Source organism: Pristis pectinata, chromosome 32 (genome assembly GCF_009764475.1).
Source record: "Pristis pectinata isolate sPriPec2 chromosome 32, sPriPec2.1.pri, whole genome shotgun sequence".
NCBI classification, from domain to species: domain Eukaryota; kingdom Metazoa; phylum Chordata; class Chondrichthyes; order Rhinopristiformes; family Pristidae; genus Pristis; species Pristis pectinata.
The window spans coordinates 19,540,000-19,559,051 of record NC_067436.1 but is presented as its reverse complement, the minus strand read 5'-3'; the positions used below and the strand labels follow the sequence as shown (position 1 = coordinate 19,559,051).

General features: G+C 41.2%; 1 protein-coding gene across 11 annotated transcripts in view; it reads right to left on the bottom strand.

Annotated features, from left to right (window-relative positions):
- Nucleotides 1–19,052, bottom strand: part of myo9aa (myosin IXAa) — a 250,140-nt gene that overhangs the window by 127,526 nt on the left and 103,562 nt on the right. For all 11 annotated transcript variants that reach the window (XM_052042434.1, XM_052042436.1, XM_052042433.1 and 8 more), the window contains exons 4-6: nt 10,268–10,330; nt 5,098–5,197; nt 3,430–3,486 (exon numbers count right to left, since the gene is read on the bottom strand). In XM_052042434.1, the coding sequence (XP_051898394.1) occupies nt 3,430–3,486; nt 5,098–5,197; nt 10,268–10,330 (220 nt within the window). The remainder of the gene's footprint in view (nt 1–3,429; nt 3,487–5,097; nt 5,198–10,267; nt 10,331–19,052) is intronic.

Here is a 19,052-nt window from a genome sequence, read left to right as displayed (position 1 = left end):
GGCTCCTAAATTCTGAATGAACTGCGATTAGCAGGAAGTGTCCTAATGGGCAGACAGGCAGTTTGCTCAGATATGCAGATCAAGATGTCCAGAGGGCACTAAAAGAGACAAACCAATGTGAGGGGTCGAGGGATGGAGCACAAGCAAGAACACAGGGTGGGGGTGAGTCCAAGCAAGAAGGCAGCTCCATGCTGCAATTTGAATGCATTAGATAGGGTTTCATTTAATTGCAATGTTAAGCTTGTGCTGCAAAGTCAGAGGTACTGTGCTTCAAAAGGGTTTAATCAAAGGTAAAATAAGATGATAGGATTAGTATTGTGGAAGGATGAGACCAAACATGCCTTCTTAATTACAAGTGATCATGTGGTATCTCATTAAATGATATAACTGGACAACTGGATACTTAACATCAATGATCAAGGCTCACATTAGGCCTGACAGACAGATCTTTGAGTTGATATACTGCAGTACAGTAGATGATGCTTTGCTTATATAATTTGCTTATGTAATAATTTAGTCTTGCTGATTTTTCTTTTAGCAAATGATAGGTTTAAGAAATGTGCCGAATTTATATATACCAACTTGCGTGGATAGCAGGGGATGGGTGGATGAGAGTGGAGGGGACAATATATAAACACAAGATTTGTAATATATAAATTCATAAAAATAATAGCTTCCATTTTGAAAAGATGACAGCATTGGTCAGACTGTGGGTCTACAGACATCTGAATTTGCCATGCTTGTAAACAATATTAGACTATTCTTGAGATCACAGTCATTATGGGAAACAAAGGAATGTCTGGATTTACACATGCACTTGGCATAAATGTTTCAAAACACTACATACATAGTCAATTACTTTGACATACCATTGCTTTTAAACATCTTAGTAAATATATGAACCCTTCTTCAGATCACACAAACAGCTCAAAGGTTTTGGACAATGGCTGACTTTTCTACAAATGTTGCCATATATCTATCAATATTCACAGAGAGTACCTGGATTTAATATGTTTTATCCAATGATGTGCCCCTATTTAGTATGCAATTGTTAGAACTTCCAAGATCACACACACAAGCCCAGGGCTAAAGCAATCTTCTGATTTTAACACAACAGTGTAAACAACCGGCAATCTAGCTGCCACACAAAAATATGAATGGAATCACCAATTTTCAATATCTGTCTCAATCATTCCAATGCTCGTAACTTTCCACATTTGGCATCTTAAACTCAAATGATAACATGGTTATTGTGGAAACAGCCAATTTCACTTGTCTGAGTATTTAAACACTAAATTCAGACATCTTGTTATACAGCTTCCAATAATTTATGAATTATAATACGACACTTGTGAGTTCTCCAACTTAGTGGCATTGGGTTTTGTGACAAAACTAGTGATTGGCATACAGTACATACAATACATAGCAGTCATTAATCAAAAGAATATTATTTGAACTGGAACCTAGTTATTAAATTAAATGCACTTTGCAAGAGTGCCAAATGCAGTTATGATACCAGTCCTGATGAAGGGTCTCGGCCCGAAATGACGACTGTTTATATCCCTCCATAGATACTGCCTGACCTGTTGAGTTGCTCCAGCATTTTGTGTGTATTGCTCCAGATTCCAGCATCTGCAGAATCTCTTAGGTCTATGATCACAATGCAATGATATGCATACTTATTGCTGCACAAACTCATTCTTGTCATTTTGTTTTTAACAGGTGCTTATCTTTTCAGTTTTGATTTGTCTCCTCCCCCAAAACTTTATCCTGTACCCAGTGACCATCAAGACAATGTTCCCCAGCAGATCCCAGTAAACTTCTAGCAACTCACACTAATGAAATTCTTGCATGAACCTAGCTAAAAAATTTTGGTTGGCTAGTGACCATTCATTGGTTACCCAATCATGTTCTAAATTGGCTGACGCAGTGTACATGCACATTGGGGATCAGTAACCATTCTTCCTTCCCTAGTCTAAGGTGTCAAGGCCAAGTATGGGCCTCCATCTCTGCCCTGACTGATATCAGCCGACACAATTTCAAATTGAATCTGGAAGGTCTATCTTGTGGTTCCACTAAATGCCATTTTACCTAATTATGTCAGAGAAGCTGTTGCTTTTTAATCTTTTAATCTTAATAAAAATCAAACTAAGTTTGAGAAATGGAAGAAAGTAGCTGAAGAACGAAAGATTTGATTTAAAACTGGTCCATATACCAAGAAAAGCAAGGCTGATAAAGTTAAGATCCATGCTGCAACTTTAACAAGCAGGCAAGATACAGAAAGCAAACACCATATGTTTGGTCATTTCTGTAATGAGTCGAGATCAGTAAAACTGCTCAGTATCATATTGAATGTTACCAACCACCAGAATGGGAGGAGGTCTGGAATGGAAATGATTATTTTGACTACTCAGCATACTTTACATAACCTTTTCCATTATGGACTCTTCCCCTTCCCCCACATACCAATGTGGTAAATCACTGTTAACTAGCCTCTGAAGAATCAATTCTTCTCTAAAGAATGAACCAATCTGTAATTAGTAATTTACGGATAACCTATTGAAATAATCATTTTATTGCAATATTCAATGTAACAACTGCTTATTACATACTTCAGAAGACTCATTTTTATCTACATTTCAGCGTATTTGAGGATGAAAGTCACTTAATATCTTACAATATTGACAGTTGGAGCAGGATTGCCTAGGTCTCAAACAATTCAAAGAATGAAGAATACAGAAAAAGATCCCAACAATCCTGTTCATTCACTGAATCTCATCTTTGCCATAAGTCCACGTGGTGATATTTATTTGTTCACACTGAGAAAAAAAATAATACAGCACCACAAACATAAATGTTGATGCATGCACAAGCCTTGGAAACTAATGATGAGAGAGCATTAAGCATAAAAATATTTTGTGTTTTCAATGACAAGGAAAGCAAACTTTTCTGTTCTACATTGATCAAATTAAACTGAGTAACTTTTTCTACAGATGATTCTTCGAAATTTTAAGTGATCATTTTATACTCATCTCCTTAACAATCTAAAAGATTGGGTGTTCTGATCAAAGGTGATTGATCTGAGACACTGATTGTGCTTCAGTCCCCACAAATGCTTCCTGACCTGCTGAAGATCTTCTGTTTTTATTTCAGATTTCCAGCATTTTCTTTGAAAAGACTGTATTGGAGATTGGAAAGCAAGCATATTCTTTCAACTAAGAACAGGATATATACAAACATAGTTGAATCTTAAGTTTTTTTTAATTACATAATTTAGAATGACTAATTTGAGTTTCTTTTAATAGGATATAAATCCCAATTATGTTTGGAAAACTGATTTCTTTTGGCAATTATCCTAGTGCATGCCTTGAGGATAGAAAGCGGTAGATTGGAATCTCACAAATGGCAATATGAAACTTGAACACTTACCGGCTCTGAGTCACAATAATAATCATCCCATGTCTGTCTGACTGGTTTCTTTGTCATCTGTGAAAGCAAGGAAAATGACACTACAGGAAAGCATACCTACAAATCCAAGTTAGATCAATAATTATTTATGGAACATCAAGATCTTTGCCCAATTTAAACTTTAGCTAAGTCATCCTCTGAGAATAGTGGCTCTTGGCCCTACTTCCATTATTCTACAAGAGTAACTAAGAACTCTTCAGCATAAAAGTGAGAGGTAATTACTCCTCTGCAATTGTGTTAGTGGAGTTTAGCTAACTCAGGACAGAATAAGCACAGAATCTGAATTTTATGGTGTTCAAGACCCAACTGATGAACTGTACCATTAAGAGAGGCTACTAAATTGTAATTAACAACATTCTCATTTCCACATAGAAAATAAAGCCAAAATGAAAAACGAAACAATGAATCCACATGCATTACGTTCCCTTTGATAGCCTTGTTTTAAAACTGACAAATTCTTCCCCAATTCTTTTAAACATTTAAAATTCATTTAGGATTCCACTCATGTCTCCTGCTCTACTCATAGATTTCCTCATTGGTCTCTGAATCACTCTACTCTTTCGCTAGCTACCCTCGTGCTTCTAATACACTTATAAAAGGTTAGGGATTCCTCTTAATCCCACTTGCCAAGGCCATTTCACGCCCCCTTTTTGCCTTTTTAACTTTCTTTTTTAAGTTCTCTCCATGTTCCCTATAAACTTGATTCATTTGATACCAAATGCCTTCACCTGACACATGCTTCCCTTTTCCTGATCAAACCTTCAATTTCCTGTTTTAACCGAGGTTCCCTAATCTTACCATCTTTGCTTCCTACCTTAACGGACATGCTAACTCTGAACTCTCAGTATATTGCCTTTAACCACCTCCCACTTGTTTTTCTCTCTAGCAGCTGTTCCCAGTCCTGTCTTATGACATTGAAATCGGCCCTGTCCCAATTTAAGACCCTAATTCTGGGACCAACCTCATCTTTTTTCATGAAACTTAGCGAGTTATGGTCACCATTCCCAAAGGGTTCCTCCACAAACACTTCCACCACTTGCATATCCTCATTCCCTCAACAAGATAGAGTGCAGCCCCCTCACTATTAGGGATTTGTACATATCGCTTTAAAAAAAAACTCTTGGATGCATTTTGTGAATTCCACCCCATCGAAGCGCCATAACACTGAAGCAAACCCAGTCAATATTGGGAAAGTAAAGTCCCCCACGACTACATATCTATTGTTTTTACATCTTACTGTGATTTACCTACAAGTCTGTTCTTCTACCTCCTGCTTACTATTGTGAGGCTTACATATAACCCCAAAGTATTGCCCCTTTCTTATTTCTTAAGTTCTACCCATATAGCCTCATTGGCCAATTCCTCCAGGTTATCCTCCCTGAGTACTGCCGTCATGCTTTCGTATCCTCCTCCTTCATGCCTGAAATTTCATTAACCCAATATATTAAGCTGCCAGTTCTGTCCTTCCCTCAATCACACTCCCTTAAATACATCAATATCATAATCACTTAATTTAACATTTGTAGTCATACATGCCTGGCTAAAACTACTGAATGCATTATATTCTGTCTTCAAGGGAACACCCGCAACGTAGTGTGTAATGCAGAAAATCTAGCTGTTGGAGCTGACCTGGTTCAAATAATGGTACTCCTCAGGCTTCAAGAGGTGGAAATTCTTTTTCTCTTCATCACTGGCTCCTGCCAGCAGGTAGTAGAATACATGATAGTTCCTGAAATGGCAATTACATAAACTATTATATCATATGACCATAGAACACTAAAGCTGCAAAGCTGACACAACTAAAATCGATGATACACAAGTTGCTCGATGCAAAGAGGACAACCTACATAATATTAAGTCAGAGTCTAAATTGTTACCTTGATAGCGATGATTTTTTAAAAATTTTCATTGTTTTCAATATTGATCCTTTTTGTCTTAACATTGACTCTTACACATCACATTCACAAGGCAGTATATGCATCGAATTGAATGAATTTTGCTGTAGGATTAGCATAGATCTTCAATTCTGGAGAGTACAAATCAATTTGAAGTTGAAGGGGGTGGGAAAGAGGAGGGGAATCTCCAATGACCACCATTTTAAACAAAAGATCTCTGCACAAGTACAACTCTCAGTCATCTGAGGAATACATGACTCTACAATTAAAAAACACCTTTACCATTCAAATCATTACTTAAACACAAATAAGCAATTGCATTTTGGCATACGTGTACAAAAAGTTATTTCAGTAGCTGCATCGGCTGCAGAAAAAGACCATGAAATGATTTTGCAACTTAAATGATGTACTTCTACTGATATTCCCCCACCGCTCCCCTCCAACACCAGGATGTAAACAAACATGCACATATTATAACACTCAGATCCTTAAATATTAAATTTTTGATTCCACATGTCACTAATTGCACAAAACTAAATTACCACCAAAAACTCACTTAAATTCAACTCTGTCTGGTCCAATCTCTGGGGTAACATTTTTACATATTGTTACCATAGGTCAACCCACAGAAAAAACAATGAAGTAATAATTTAAAGGACACTCCACCAATGTTTGGCTGGCAAATAGAAACATTTTCCAATTTGGTTGTGTGGCACAGAAGGGAAGGGGGGAGAAGAGGTGAGAAGTAGTGATAGAGGATTCAATAGTAAGAGGGTCAGACAGGAGATTCTGTGGACGTGAAAGAGACTTCCGGATGGTATACTGCCTCCAGGGTGCCAGGGTCAGGGACATCTCAGATCAGGTCCACAGCATTCTGAAGGGGGAGGGCGAATAGCCAGAACGCATGGTACATATTGGTACCAATGTCAAAGGTAGGAAAAGAGATGAGGTCCTGAAGAGGGAATACAGGGAGCTAGGTAGGAAGCTGAAAAGCAGGAGTTCAAGGATAGTAATCTCCAGATTGCTGCCTGTGCCACGTGCCAGTGAGGGTAAGAATAGGATGATTTGGCAGATGAATGCGTGGCTGAGAAATTGGTGCAGGGGACAGGGTTTCAGATTTGTAAATCATTGGGATCCCTTCTGGGGAAGGTACAACCTGTACAAAAGGGACGGGTTACACCTGAACTGGAGGGGGAACCAATATTCTTGCGGGCAGGTTTGCTCGAGCTGTGGAGGAGACTTACACTACTTTGGTAGGGGGATGGGAGCCCGAGTGATAGGTCAGAGGTTGGTGCATTTAGTGTACAAGTAAATGCAACTTGTAGAAAGACAGTGAGGAATGATAGGCAGTTGTAAGGGCAAAATTGCAATCAGTTAAATGGGCTGAAGTGTGTCTACTTTAATGTGAGAAGTATCAGGAACAAGGGTGATGAACTTAGAGCACGGGTAAGTACATGGAACTACGACGTTGTGGCTATTACAGAGACTTTGCTATCACAAGGGCAGGAATGACTACTGGATATTCTGGGGTTTAGATGTTTCAAAAGGGACAGGAACGGAGGTAAAAGAGGTGGGGGAGTGGCTTTGCTGATCAGGGACAGTATCACAACTGTAGAGAGGGAGGACGTCCTGGAGGGATCATCTACTGAGTCAGTGTGGGTGGAAGTCAGAAACAGGAGGGGAGTGATCACTCTATTGGGAGTATTCTACAACCCCCCCATTACCAGCAGAAACACTGAGGAGCAGATTGGGAGGCAGATTTTGGAGAAGTGCAAAAATAACAGGGTTGTTGTCATGGGTGATTTCAACTTTCCTAATATTGATTGGCACCTCATTAGTGTAAAGGTGGTAGATGAGGCAGAGCTTGTTAGGTGTGTCCAGGAAGGATTCCTGACACAGTATGTGGACAGGCCGACTGGAGGAGAGGCCATACTGGACCTGGTACTAAGCAATGGGCCTGATCAGGTTTCAGATCTCTCGGTGGGAGAGCATTTTGGAGATAGTAACCATAACTCCTTGACCTTTACCGTAGCCTTGGAGAGGGATAGGAGCAGATGAAATGGGAAAGTATTTAATTGGGGAGGGGTAAATTATGATGCTATTAGGCAGGAACTTGGGAGGGTAAATTGGGAACAGATGTTCTTGGGGAAGTGCACAGTGGAAATGTGGAAGTTGTTTAGGGAGTACTTGCATGGGGTTCTGGATAGGTTTGTCCCATTGAGGCAGGGTAAGGATGGTAGAGTGAAGGAACCACAGTAGACATGAGATGGAGAATATCTTGTCAAGAAGAAGAAAGAAGCTTACCCAAGGTTGAGAAAGCAAGGATCAGACAGGGCTCTGGAGAGCTACAAGGTAGCCAGGAGGGAGCTTAAGAATGGACTTAGGAGAAGGGCTAGAAGGGGGCATGAGAAGGCCTTGGCGAGGAGGATTATGGAAAACCCCAAGGCATTCTACACGTATGTGAAGAATAGGAGGATGACTACAGCGAGGGTAGGAATGATCAGGGATAAAAGAGGAAACATGCCTGGAGTCGGAAGAGGTGGGGGAGGTCTTAATGAATACTTTGCTTCAGTATTCACCTGTCAGAGAGACCTTGACGTTTGTGAGGATGGCATACAACAGGCTGATATGCCGGAGCACGTCGACATGAAGAGGATATGCTGGAACTTTTGAAAAACATTAGGGTAGATAGGTCACCAGGGCCGGGCAGAATATATCCAAGGTTATTATGGAAAGCAAAGAAAGATTGCTGCACCTTTAGTGATGATCTTTGGGTCCTCACTGGCCACAGGAGAAGTGCCAGATGATTGGAGGGTGGCAAATGTTCCTTTGTTCAAGAAAGGGAGTAGGGATAACTCTGGGAATTACATGCCAGTGAGTCTTACTTCAGTGGTGGGCAAGTTACTGGAGAAGATCCTTAGAGACAGGATTTATGAGCATTTGGAGAAGCATGGCTTTGTGAGGGGTGTGCGTGCCTTACAAGCCTGATTGAATCCTTTGAGGATGTGACAAAGCACATTGATGAAGGTAAAGCAGTGGATGTGGTGTACATGGATTTTAGTGAGGCATTTGATAAAATTCCTCATGGAAGGCTCATTCAGAAAGTCAGGAGGCATGGGATCCAGGGAAACTTGGCTGTGTGGATTCAGAATTGGCTCGCCCACAGAAGACATAGAGGGTGGTTGCAGATGGAGAGTATTCTGCCTGGAGGTCAGTGACCAGTGGTGTTCCACAGGGATCTGTTCTGGGACCCGTTCTGGGACCCCTGCTCTTTGTGTGAAGTGATACACTTTGGAAGATCGAATCTTAAGGCAGAATACAAGGTTAATGGCAGGACTCTTAGCAGTGTGGAGGAACAGAGGGATCTTGGAGTCCACGTCCATCAGTCCCTCAAAGTTGCCGCTCAGGTTGATAGAGTTGTTAAGGCGGCATAGGGTGTGTTGGCCTTCATTAGTCGGGGTATTGAGTTCAAGAGCTGCGAGGTAACGTTGCAGCTCGATACAACTCTGGTTAGACCACACATGGAGTATTGTGTTCAGTTCTGGTCGCCTCATTATAGGAAGGATGTGGAAGCTTTATAGAGGGTGCAGTGGAGATTTACCAGGATGCTGCCTAGATTGGAGAGCATGTCTTATGAGGATAGGTTGCATGACCTAGGGCTTTTCTCTTTGGAGCGGAGGAGGATGAGATGTGACTTGATAGAGGTGTACAAGATGATAAGAGCCATAGATCAAATGGACAGTCAGAGACTATTTCCAAGGGCAAAAACGACGAACACGAGGGGGCATAATTTTAAGGTGACTGGAGGAAGGTACAGGGGGATGTCAGAGGTAAGTTTTTTTTACACATAGAGAATGGTGGGTGTGTGGAACACACTGCCAGCAGAGGTAGTGGAGGCAGATACATCAGAGACATTTAAGATAGGCACATGGATGATAGAGAAATGGAGGGCTATGTGGGAGGGAATGGTTAGATAGATCTTAGAGCAGGATAAAATGTCGGCACAGCATTGTGGGCCGAAGGGCCTGTACTGTACTGTAATGTTCTATGCTCAATTTTGATACTTCTGATCAAAATTAAACACATTCAAGTCACACAGTGTTAATAGTTTCTAGTTAATAGTGTTAAAACTTTCTCAATAACATTCTTTTCAATTTGCACCATTTGTAACATGGTTCTGCATTTTAACTCTTTGTAACATTCCACAACATGCAAGTGCTTCATGATTCAAACACTCCCAGGTCAGACTTATGACAAGTTGGATACCACATCAAATTCCTTTTATTCTGCTCAATAACACCCAGTGAAACCTCTGAAAAATCCTCCCCCCAACCCACCCACTGCATCGGTGCTCTTCCACTAAGCATGTGTTGATACTTGAGCAGATATTCTGATTTGAGGCCAATTTTGTACAATAAAGTTGCAACTCTGTTCTCAGTATAAAAACTTACTGCTGAAATATAACAAATCTTCATAAACCAAAGTTAATGCCAAGCAGCTGTTCCATTAAAATCCATGAAAAGAGAGTAATGGTGGAAAATGAGGCTTTACAAAATGTATTTTAGCATATAATCTCACAAATGTAACAAAAGCACCAATTTCACAGAATTACCCAACAGTCTCATGAGTTCCTCTGTAGCTCCTCACTGAAGGAATATCCTTAGCCATCAGTAATCAGGATTATCACTTAGAATGAGGGCAACCCACATACAACTTTTAGTTTAAATTACTCATTTCAGATTACTCAAACATAAAATATTGTAGAGTGCAACCTTGGAATAGTCATTTAGGGTCACACGTAAAGTTGTATATTTGTACCAGAAAGGTCAAGACTCATTTTCCTGTGCTACTTTTGAAGATATTGATGTTACATTGTCTCATGAAAAATGTTGTATGCCTCTTACCGTTCATTATGCTCCTGGTAGACCAGCCTTGACTTCTCCAACAGGTATTTTTCAACATAAGCTCTGAAAGGGCAAATTGATGCTCTTGATTTGATCAGGAAAATCCTCAGAAATACAAGTTATTATTTAAATAAACATTTATTCATTGAAAATATAAAAATAATATTGCTACCATATACTTGCTATGAAGGAGTGAAACAAAGTTTTATTTGACTGGTTCCTGGGGTGGAAGGTCTATCGTACAAGGAGAGATTGATTAGCCAAGGTTTCAATTGTTCAGATTTTAAAAATGAGAGCTGACCTCACTGAAACACAGAAAATTCTGAGAGAACTCAACAGGGTAGATATAGACAGGATGTTTCCCCTGATTGAGGAATCCATCAATAAAGATTACACTCTCAAATTGAGAGGCTGGCCATTTTGGGCTAAAATGAGGAGAATTTTTTTCACTCAGAGAATGGTGCCTTGTTGGAATTCTCTATCCAGGAGGGCTGTGGAATCTCAGTTATCAAACTTATTTGAAACAGAAGTGATAAAATTGATGATACACACAGTGTTGAAGCAGAAGATCAGCCATGATCTTGCTGAATGGCAGAGCAGGCTCAAGGAGCTAAATGATCTACCACAATTTTATTATCTTCTGATTCCAATTTGCATGAACAACCAAAGCCATAGTGTACAATGCAATGAAATGAAAGTGACAAAGCACCTATAACCACAGACTGATTACTTAACTTGTAAATTGATGTTTTATGAAAAAGGGAGAGAGGGCAATAAATTCTATTTGTAGTTAAAAGTAAAATTAATCTATTTGGGCTCTCTATCTGTCATCACTGGCTCTCAAACAACATCCTGAATCTGTATAGTTCTGCCATACATATCTCGAGCTGAGTTGGTAGGTGGAAGAAAAGAAGGAAAAAGAGGATTAATGAAGTACAAGAGTAACAAGAAGAAAACTTTCTTGCTGTATAGTCAGGCATAAATTAAATTTAACATCACAATGTAAAGTGATGCACTCTTTAAGAAAAATAGAAACATCACACAAAAGTTGTACAATTGCAAGGTGTAAAAGATCAAATGGATCTAATGCCAAGTGAAATAAGTAATAATTAAAAAGAGAATCACAGGTCAGCAAAGCAATTAAAATTACTAACAAACCACTGGATTGAATTTTGGAGTAAAAAATTCAAAAGGTAAACAGAAGAAAGAACCTGGTCAATCTGCATTTACATATCCATGCACAGTTCTCATCTCCAAACCGTAACACAAAATATAAAAGTGCGGGAGAATGTGCAAGAAAGATTAACAAGCATGGTTCTCAAACTGAGATAAAAGAACACAAAAACATTAGCATCAGGAGTAAGAGTAAGCGATTGGAGCATTTTACTTTCGAAAAGAGGTGACCAAGATCAAGACTTTAAAATGAAGAATGGGATGGACATCATAGGTGTGGAGGAGATGTTTCCGTATGGGAGAATCCAAAACTTAATGCCATAAGTACATGAAAGTTACCCATAAATCCAATCAGCAGCTTAGAGAAAATGTCCTTTGCCATGTACAGTTAGAATATGAAACTTTCTAACACAGGAAGTAGGTGAGGTAAATATGTTAAAGAAACAGCAAATGCTGGAAACAATCAGTCGATTCAGCAGCATCTTTGGAAAGAGAAACAGAACTGGGAAAGACAAAAAACAAGTTAGTTTTGGCTGCAGAGAGGATGAGGGACTGATAGACTGGACAAAGAGAATCTCTCTGACAGGATGAGGCCAGGGTTGCTGTGGAGTTAGGCTGTAGATATGATCTTTATTGGCTGCAGATCAAGCCATCATCAGCTGTATACCAGTGGACATCATTTACTCAAGCTATACTTTTGCTCCATCTGCATGGTCAAAGCTATTTACAAAAAATTCAAGTTCTTTGCAAAAAGCAAGCCGTGTAGTACCTCTTCTCATATAAATCTCAGAAGAAACTCATTGGTTACTCTGCAGCTCAACAATGGCTCAAATTGGAAACTTAATTTTTGATTTGGAAGATCATCAATTTGTCCCACTTCAGAAACGAGCACAAAAGTTAGTCTCTCTTGCAGTGCATTTCTCATCAGATCTGTACTGTCAGAAATGCAGCACCTCGAATGCTGTCTGTGTGGAGTTTGCATGGTCTCCCTGTAATCATGTGGGTTTTCTCCAAGTGCTCCCGTTTCCTCCCACATCTCAACAATGGATGGGTTAGTGGGATAATGAACCGCTGTAAACTGTCCCCAGTGTGTAGCTAAGTGGTAGAATCTGTGGGTTGATAATGTGGGGAGAATTTTAAAAAAACAAGATTACTGAAGGATTAGTATAAATGGGTTGATGATTGGTGCAGACTCCCACCAAAGGACCTGTGTCCGTGCTGTATGTCTCCATGAAACACTCAGCATATTTTATGCTCTGCTGAGGCTCCAGTTTCCCTTCAAGCTGAAAAATCCAGTCCAAGCAGCTGGAGGCATCTTCGAGCACATGGTCCCCAAAGACACGAGATGGCTTTTTAGAGCAGCTTGTGGTTGAGCCCACTTGGGAAAAGGCAATTCTGGAATTGGTGTTGTGCAATGAACCAGATTTGATTGGGGATCTTAAGGTAAAGGAACCTTTAGGAGGCAGTGATCATAATATGATAGAATTCACCCTGTAGTTTGAGAGGGAGAAGCTAAAATCAGATGTATTGGCATTACAGTTGAGTAAAGGTAACTGCAGAGGCACGAGAGAGGAGCTGGCCGAAGTAAATTGTTAGGGGACCCCAGCAGGGATGACGGTAGAGCAGCAACAGCAGGAGTTTCTGGGAGTAATTTGGAAGATGCAGGATCAGTTCATCCCAATGAAGAAGAAGCATTCTAGAGGGAGGATGAGGCAACCGTGGCTGACATAGGAAGTCAAAGACAGCATAAAAGCAAAAAAAAGGACAAACAATACTGCAAAAATTAGTGGGAAGCTCAAGGATTGGAAGCTTTTAAAAAAAAACAACAGAAAGCAACTAAAAAAGCAATAAGGGGAGGAAAGATGAAATATGAAGGTAAGCTAGCCAAAAATATAAAAGGGGATACCAAAAGTTTTTGCAGACATATAAAAAGTAAAAGAAAGTCAAGAGTGGACATCGGACTGCTGGAAAATGATGCTGGAGAGGTAGTAATGGGGAACAAAGAAATGGTGGACGAACTGAATAAGTATTTTGCATCAGTCTTCACTGTGGAAGACACCAGCAACATACCAGAAATTAGAGAGAATGGGGGCAGAATGAATGTTGTTGCGATTACTGAGAAGGTGTTTGGGAAGCTGAAAGGTCTGAAGGCAGATAAGTCACTTGGACCGGATGGACTACACCCCAGGGTTCTGAAAGAGGTAGCTGAAGAGACTGTGGAGGCATTAGCAGTGATCTTTCAAGAATCACTAGATTCAAGAATGGTTCCAGAGGACTGGAAAAACGCAAATGTCACTCCACTCTTTAAGAAGGGAGGAAGGCAAAAGACAAGAAATTATAGACCAGTTAGCCTGACCAGTAAGATGTTAAAAGTCCGTCATTAAGGATGAGGTTTCGGGGTACTTGGAAGCACATGATAAAGAAGGCCAAAGTCAGCCTTCAGGAAAATGGTTTCCTTCAGGAGAGATCTTGCCTGACACATCTGTTGGAATGCTTTTAGGAAGTAACAGGCAGGATAGGCAAAGGACAGTCAGTGGATGTTGCTTACTTGAATTTTCAGAAGGCCTTTGACAAGGTGCCATACATGAGGCTGCTAAACAAGATCGGAGCCCATGGAATTACAGGAAAGATAATAGCATGGATAGATGATTGGCTGACTGGCAGAAGACAAAGAGTAGGAATAAAGGGGCCCTTTTCTGGTTGGCTGCCAGTGACAAGCGGTGTTCCGCAGAGGTCGGTGTTGGGTCCGCTAATTTTCATGTTATATGCAAATTACCTGGATGACAGAATCGATGGCTTTGTTGCCAAGTTTGTGGATGATATAAAGATAGGTGGAGAGGCAGGTAGTGTTGAGGAAGCAGGGAGTCTGCAAAAGACTTGGACAGGTTGGGAGAATGGGCAAAGAAGTGGCAGATGGAATACAGCGTAGGAAAGTATATGGCAGAAGGAATAAAGGCGTAGACTATTTTCTAAATGGGGAGCAAATTCAGAAATCGGAGGTACAAAGGGACTTGGCAGTCCTTGTGCAAGATTCCCTCAAGATTAACTTGGAGGCTGAGTCAGGAGTAAGGAAGGCAAATGCAATGTTAGCATTCATTTCAAAAGGACCAGAATATAAAAGCAAGGATGTAATGCTGAGGCTTCATATGGCATTGGTCAGACCACATTTGGAGTACTGTAAGCAGTTTTGGGCCCTATATCTAAGGATGAATGTGTTGGCATTGGAGGGTCCAAAGGTTTACAAGAATCATCCCAGGAATGAAGGGGTTAACGTATGAGAAGCATTTGATAGCTCTGAGGCTGTACTCACTGGAGTTCAGAAGGATGAGGGGGGATCTCATTGAAGCCAACCAAATATTGAAAGGCCTGGATAGAGTGGACATGGAGAGGATGTTTCCAGTCATGGGAGAGTCTAGGACCAGAGGGCACAGTTTCAAAATAAAAGGACGTTCCTTTAGAACAGAGATGAGGAGAAATTTTTTTAGCCTGAGGGTGGTGAATCTGTGGAATACATTGTCACAGACAGCTGTGGAAGCACAGTCATTGGGTATATTTAAAGTGGAGGTTGATAGGTTCTTGATTAGTAAGGGCATCAAAGGTTACGGGGAGAAGGTAGGAGAATGGGGTTGAAAGGGAAAAAAAATCAGCCATGGTCGAATAGCAGAGCAGACTCGATGGGCGGAATGGCCTAATTCAGCTCCTATGTCTGATGGATACATGGTGTCTTAAAGTTCACAATTACAAGCAACAAGTCTCAGCAATCCACCCATGATCTAAGACGACTTCCCCCCTCTTTTGTTTTCTCTCATTCCTGTGGCCCCTTCACTCTGTCTTTCCCCTCCTCTGCCCTCACGACCTGCCCACCTCCTTCCCTTTATTCCATGGCTTACTGTCCTCTCCCTTCAGATTCCTTCTTCCTCAGCCCTTTTGTCTCTTCCACCTATCATGTCCAAGCTTCTCAGATCATTCCCACTTCCCTCCCTCCCCCACCTACCTGCCTTCCCCACTCACTAGGACTTACCTATCACCTGTCAGCTCGTGATCCTCCCCCTCCTTTTATTCTGGCTTCTGCCCTCTTGCTTTCCAGTCCTGATGAAGGGTCTCAGCCTGAAACATCGACTGTCCATTTCCCTCCATTGATGCTGCATGATCTGCTGAGATCCTCCAACATTTTGTGTTCATTACTTCAGATTTCCAGCATCTACAGTCACTCTTTTGTCTCTAAGAAAACTTTTGTTGCTTTGACCTATGCTTAATAACTTGTTATCCAGATCTTCTTCCTTTTTATGTACTCTACCTTCCCACCCTACGCAACAGATTGTTGTTAGAGAGCAATATGTCCTTTCACTATGGACCAAGTTCCCACTCTGACTAATTTACTAAGTTTGGCATTCCATTTAATTCTGCACTCTGTGCTTCCACACTCCACATTAAAGAAGAATCACCATCTCCTCCCATTCAACAGTGGATAGAAGACATACCCACACAATTACATTGTTCACAAGCACCAGCAATCTTCATGATCAGTCTCATCCTTCTCTTATCACATATCCACATGTACTTGCAATCAAGGACACTAAGTTACAATTGAAAGGAGCAATCATGGTAGATTTTATTTCCCTCTCAGTGCAAGGCATGGTTGCAATATGCTCTACTGCTATCAAAGCTAAAATCAGTTAAGTCAACACAGCAGGGATGGAAATTCTAATCTCTTCATTTGTTTGGCTCTACATATTTAGTAACTGAACTTGTAGAGAACGAGGAATATAAACACAGAAACAGACCATAATCCTCTCAACCTGTTCTATCATTCAGTGAGACCATGGTTGATCTGTGACATACATACTATTTTCAATAGTGCCGAAGGATAACAAATATCCAATCTCAGATTTAAAATTAACGATAGATTATGCTTAAGTTGTTTGAAGTACAGATGTGATTCTCAAGTTTAACTCTGAAAAGCCTCCATCTACTTTTAGAGTCAGAGTCACAAAGCACAGAAATAGGACCTTTGGCTCAACTCATCCAGATTGCCTAAGGTCCCTACCTGAGCTTGTCCCATTTGCCTGCATTTGGCCCATATCTTTCTAAATCTTGCCCATCATATACATGTCTAAATGTATTTTAAATGTTGTAACTGTACCCATCTCCACTATTTCCTCTGGCAGCTCGTTCCATATACCCACCCCCCGTGTGTGAAAAACTTGCCCCTCAGGTCCCCTTTAAATCTTTCCCCCCTCATCTTAAACTTCTGCCCTGTAGTTTCAGACTCCCCTACCCTGGGAAAAAGAATGTCGCCATTCACCTTAGCTGTGCCTTTCATGATTTTATATACCTCTGTAAGGTCATCCTCAGCCTCTAACACTCTAGTGGAAACAGCCCCCGCCCATCCAGTCCCTTCTTATAAATCAAGCTACCCAGTCCCGCCAACATCCTTGTGAATCCTTTCTGCACCCCTTCCAGCTGAATAACACCCTTCCTATAGTATGGCGACCAGAACTGCACACAATACTCCAAGGGAATCTCACCAATGTCTTGTACGGCTGTAACATGATGTTCAAACTCTTGTATTCAGTGCACTGACCAATGAAGGCGTACACGCCAAATGCCTTCTTCACCACCCTCTGTTCCTGTATCGCCACTTTCAGGGAACTATGTATCTGTAAACCTCTGTTCGACAACTCTCCAGAGCCCTGGCACTTACTGTGCAAGTCCTGGTTTAACTTCCCAAAACGTAACACTTCGCATTTATCCAAGTTAAATTCCATCTGCCATTCCTTGGCCCACTTTCCCAGTTGATCTAGATCCTGTTGTCATCCTAGATAACCTTCTTGGATCACTGGAACCTCTTCAGGGGCAACTTGTACAAGAGGGATGATTGCACCTTAACTGGAGGGGAACCAATATCCTGGCAGGAAGGTTCACTGGTGCTACTCGGGAAGGCTTAAACTAGTTTGGCAGGGGGATGGGAATCGGAGCACCAAGTAAGGAAGTGGACGGATTGAGATGTCATGACCGGTCTATAAGAAAGGACAGGCAGGAGGAAGGTAGACACGATGGGATGGAAGGGTTGAAGGGAGTTTATTTTAATGCTAGGGTACTAAGGGCAAGGGTGATAAGCTTAGAGTATGGATCAGCACATGGGACTTTGTTGTTCATTACAAAGACTTGATTGAGAGGGGGGCCAGGACTGGATGCTTCACGTTCCAGGGTTTGATGCTTTAGAAAAGATAGAGAGAGACAAAAAGCAGGAAGTTCAGGGGGGTGGGGAGGGGAAGGGGTGGAGTAGTTGCACTATTAACTGGAGACAATATCACGGCTACACTCAGAGGGACAATACTGGAGGGTTCATCCACTGAGTCTATATGGGTAGCACTCAAAAATAAGAAAGGTACAACCACTCTGATGGGATTATACTGCAAAACCCCCCAGTAGCCACCAGGACATTGAGGAACAGATATGTAGGCAGATGAGGGAAAGGTGCAAAAACAACAGGGTTGTTGTAGTGGGTGACTTCAACTTCCCCAATACAGACTGGGAACTCCTTAGTGCAAGAGGTTTCAATGGGGCAGAATTTGTGAGGTGCATCCAAATGTGTTTCTGAAATCAGTATGTTGATAGTCCAACAAGAGGAGGGGCCATCCTGGAGCTGGTATTGGGAAATAAGCCTGGCCAGGTGTCAGTGGGAGAATATTTCAGAAAAGTGATCACAGCTCCTCAATTTTTAAGGTAGCCATGGATAAGGATAAGTAGGGACCTTGCAGAAGAGTATTATATTGGACAAATTACAAGAGTATGAGGCAAGAACTAGGGAGAGTTAATTGGGAATAGCTGTTTTTGGGCAAATCCACTTCTGACGTGGAGGGTGTTTAAAGACCAACTGCATAGAAAGAAAGGTATGTTCCAGTAATTAGGAAGGGCAATGATGGCAAGGTAAGGGATCTTTGGATTACGAGAGAAGTGGTGAATTTAGTCAAGAAGAAAAAAGAAGTGTATGCAAGATTTAGGAAGCTAAGATCAAGCAAAGACCTTGAGGATTATAAAGATACTAGAAAAGAAGGAAATTAGGAGAACCAGGAGGGGCCATGAAAAATCCTCGGCAAGTAGGATTGAAGAGAATCCCAAGGCATTCTATTTCTACATCAAGAACAAGAGGATAAATAGGAAGAGAGTAGGACCACTCAAGGATAAAGGAGGGAACATGTGCTTGGATGGGGAGGATGTGGTCCTACGAGGTCCGAAACGAGTACTTTGTGCTGGCATTTACCGAGGAGGATAGTGAGATCAGTGTGGAGCCAGCTAATATGCTGGGGCATTTTGAGATAAAAGAGGTAGTGTTGAGTCCCCAGGGCCTGATGGGAAGAGAGAGGCAAGAGATGAGATTGCTGGGGCCTTAACCAAGATCTTTGTATCATCTCTAGCCAAAGGTGAGGTCCCAGAGGACTGTGAGTAGCTAATGTTGTTCAAGAAGGGCAATAAGGATAATCCTGGAAACTATAGACCGGTGAGCATTTGGAAAACCATGGCCTAATTAGGGACAGTCAGCATGGCTTTATGCAGGGCAAGTCATGTCTTACTAACTTGATTGAGTTTTTCGAGGAGGTGACAAAGG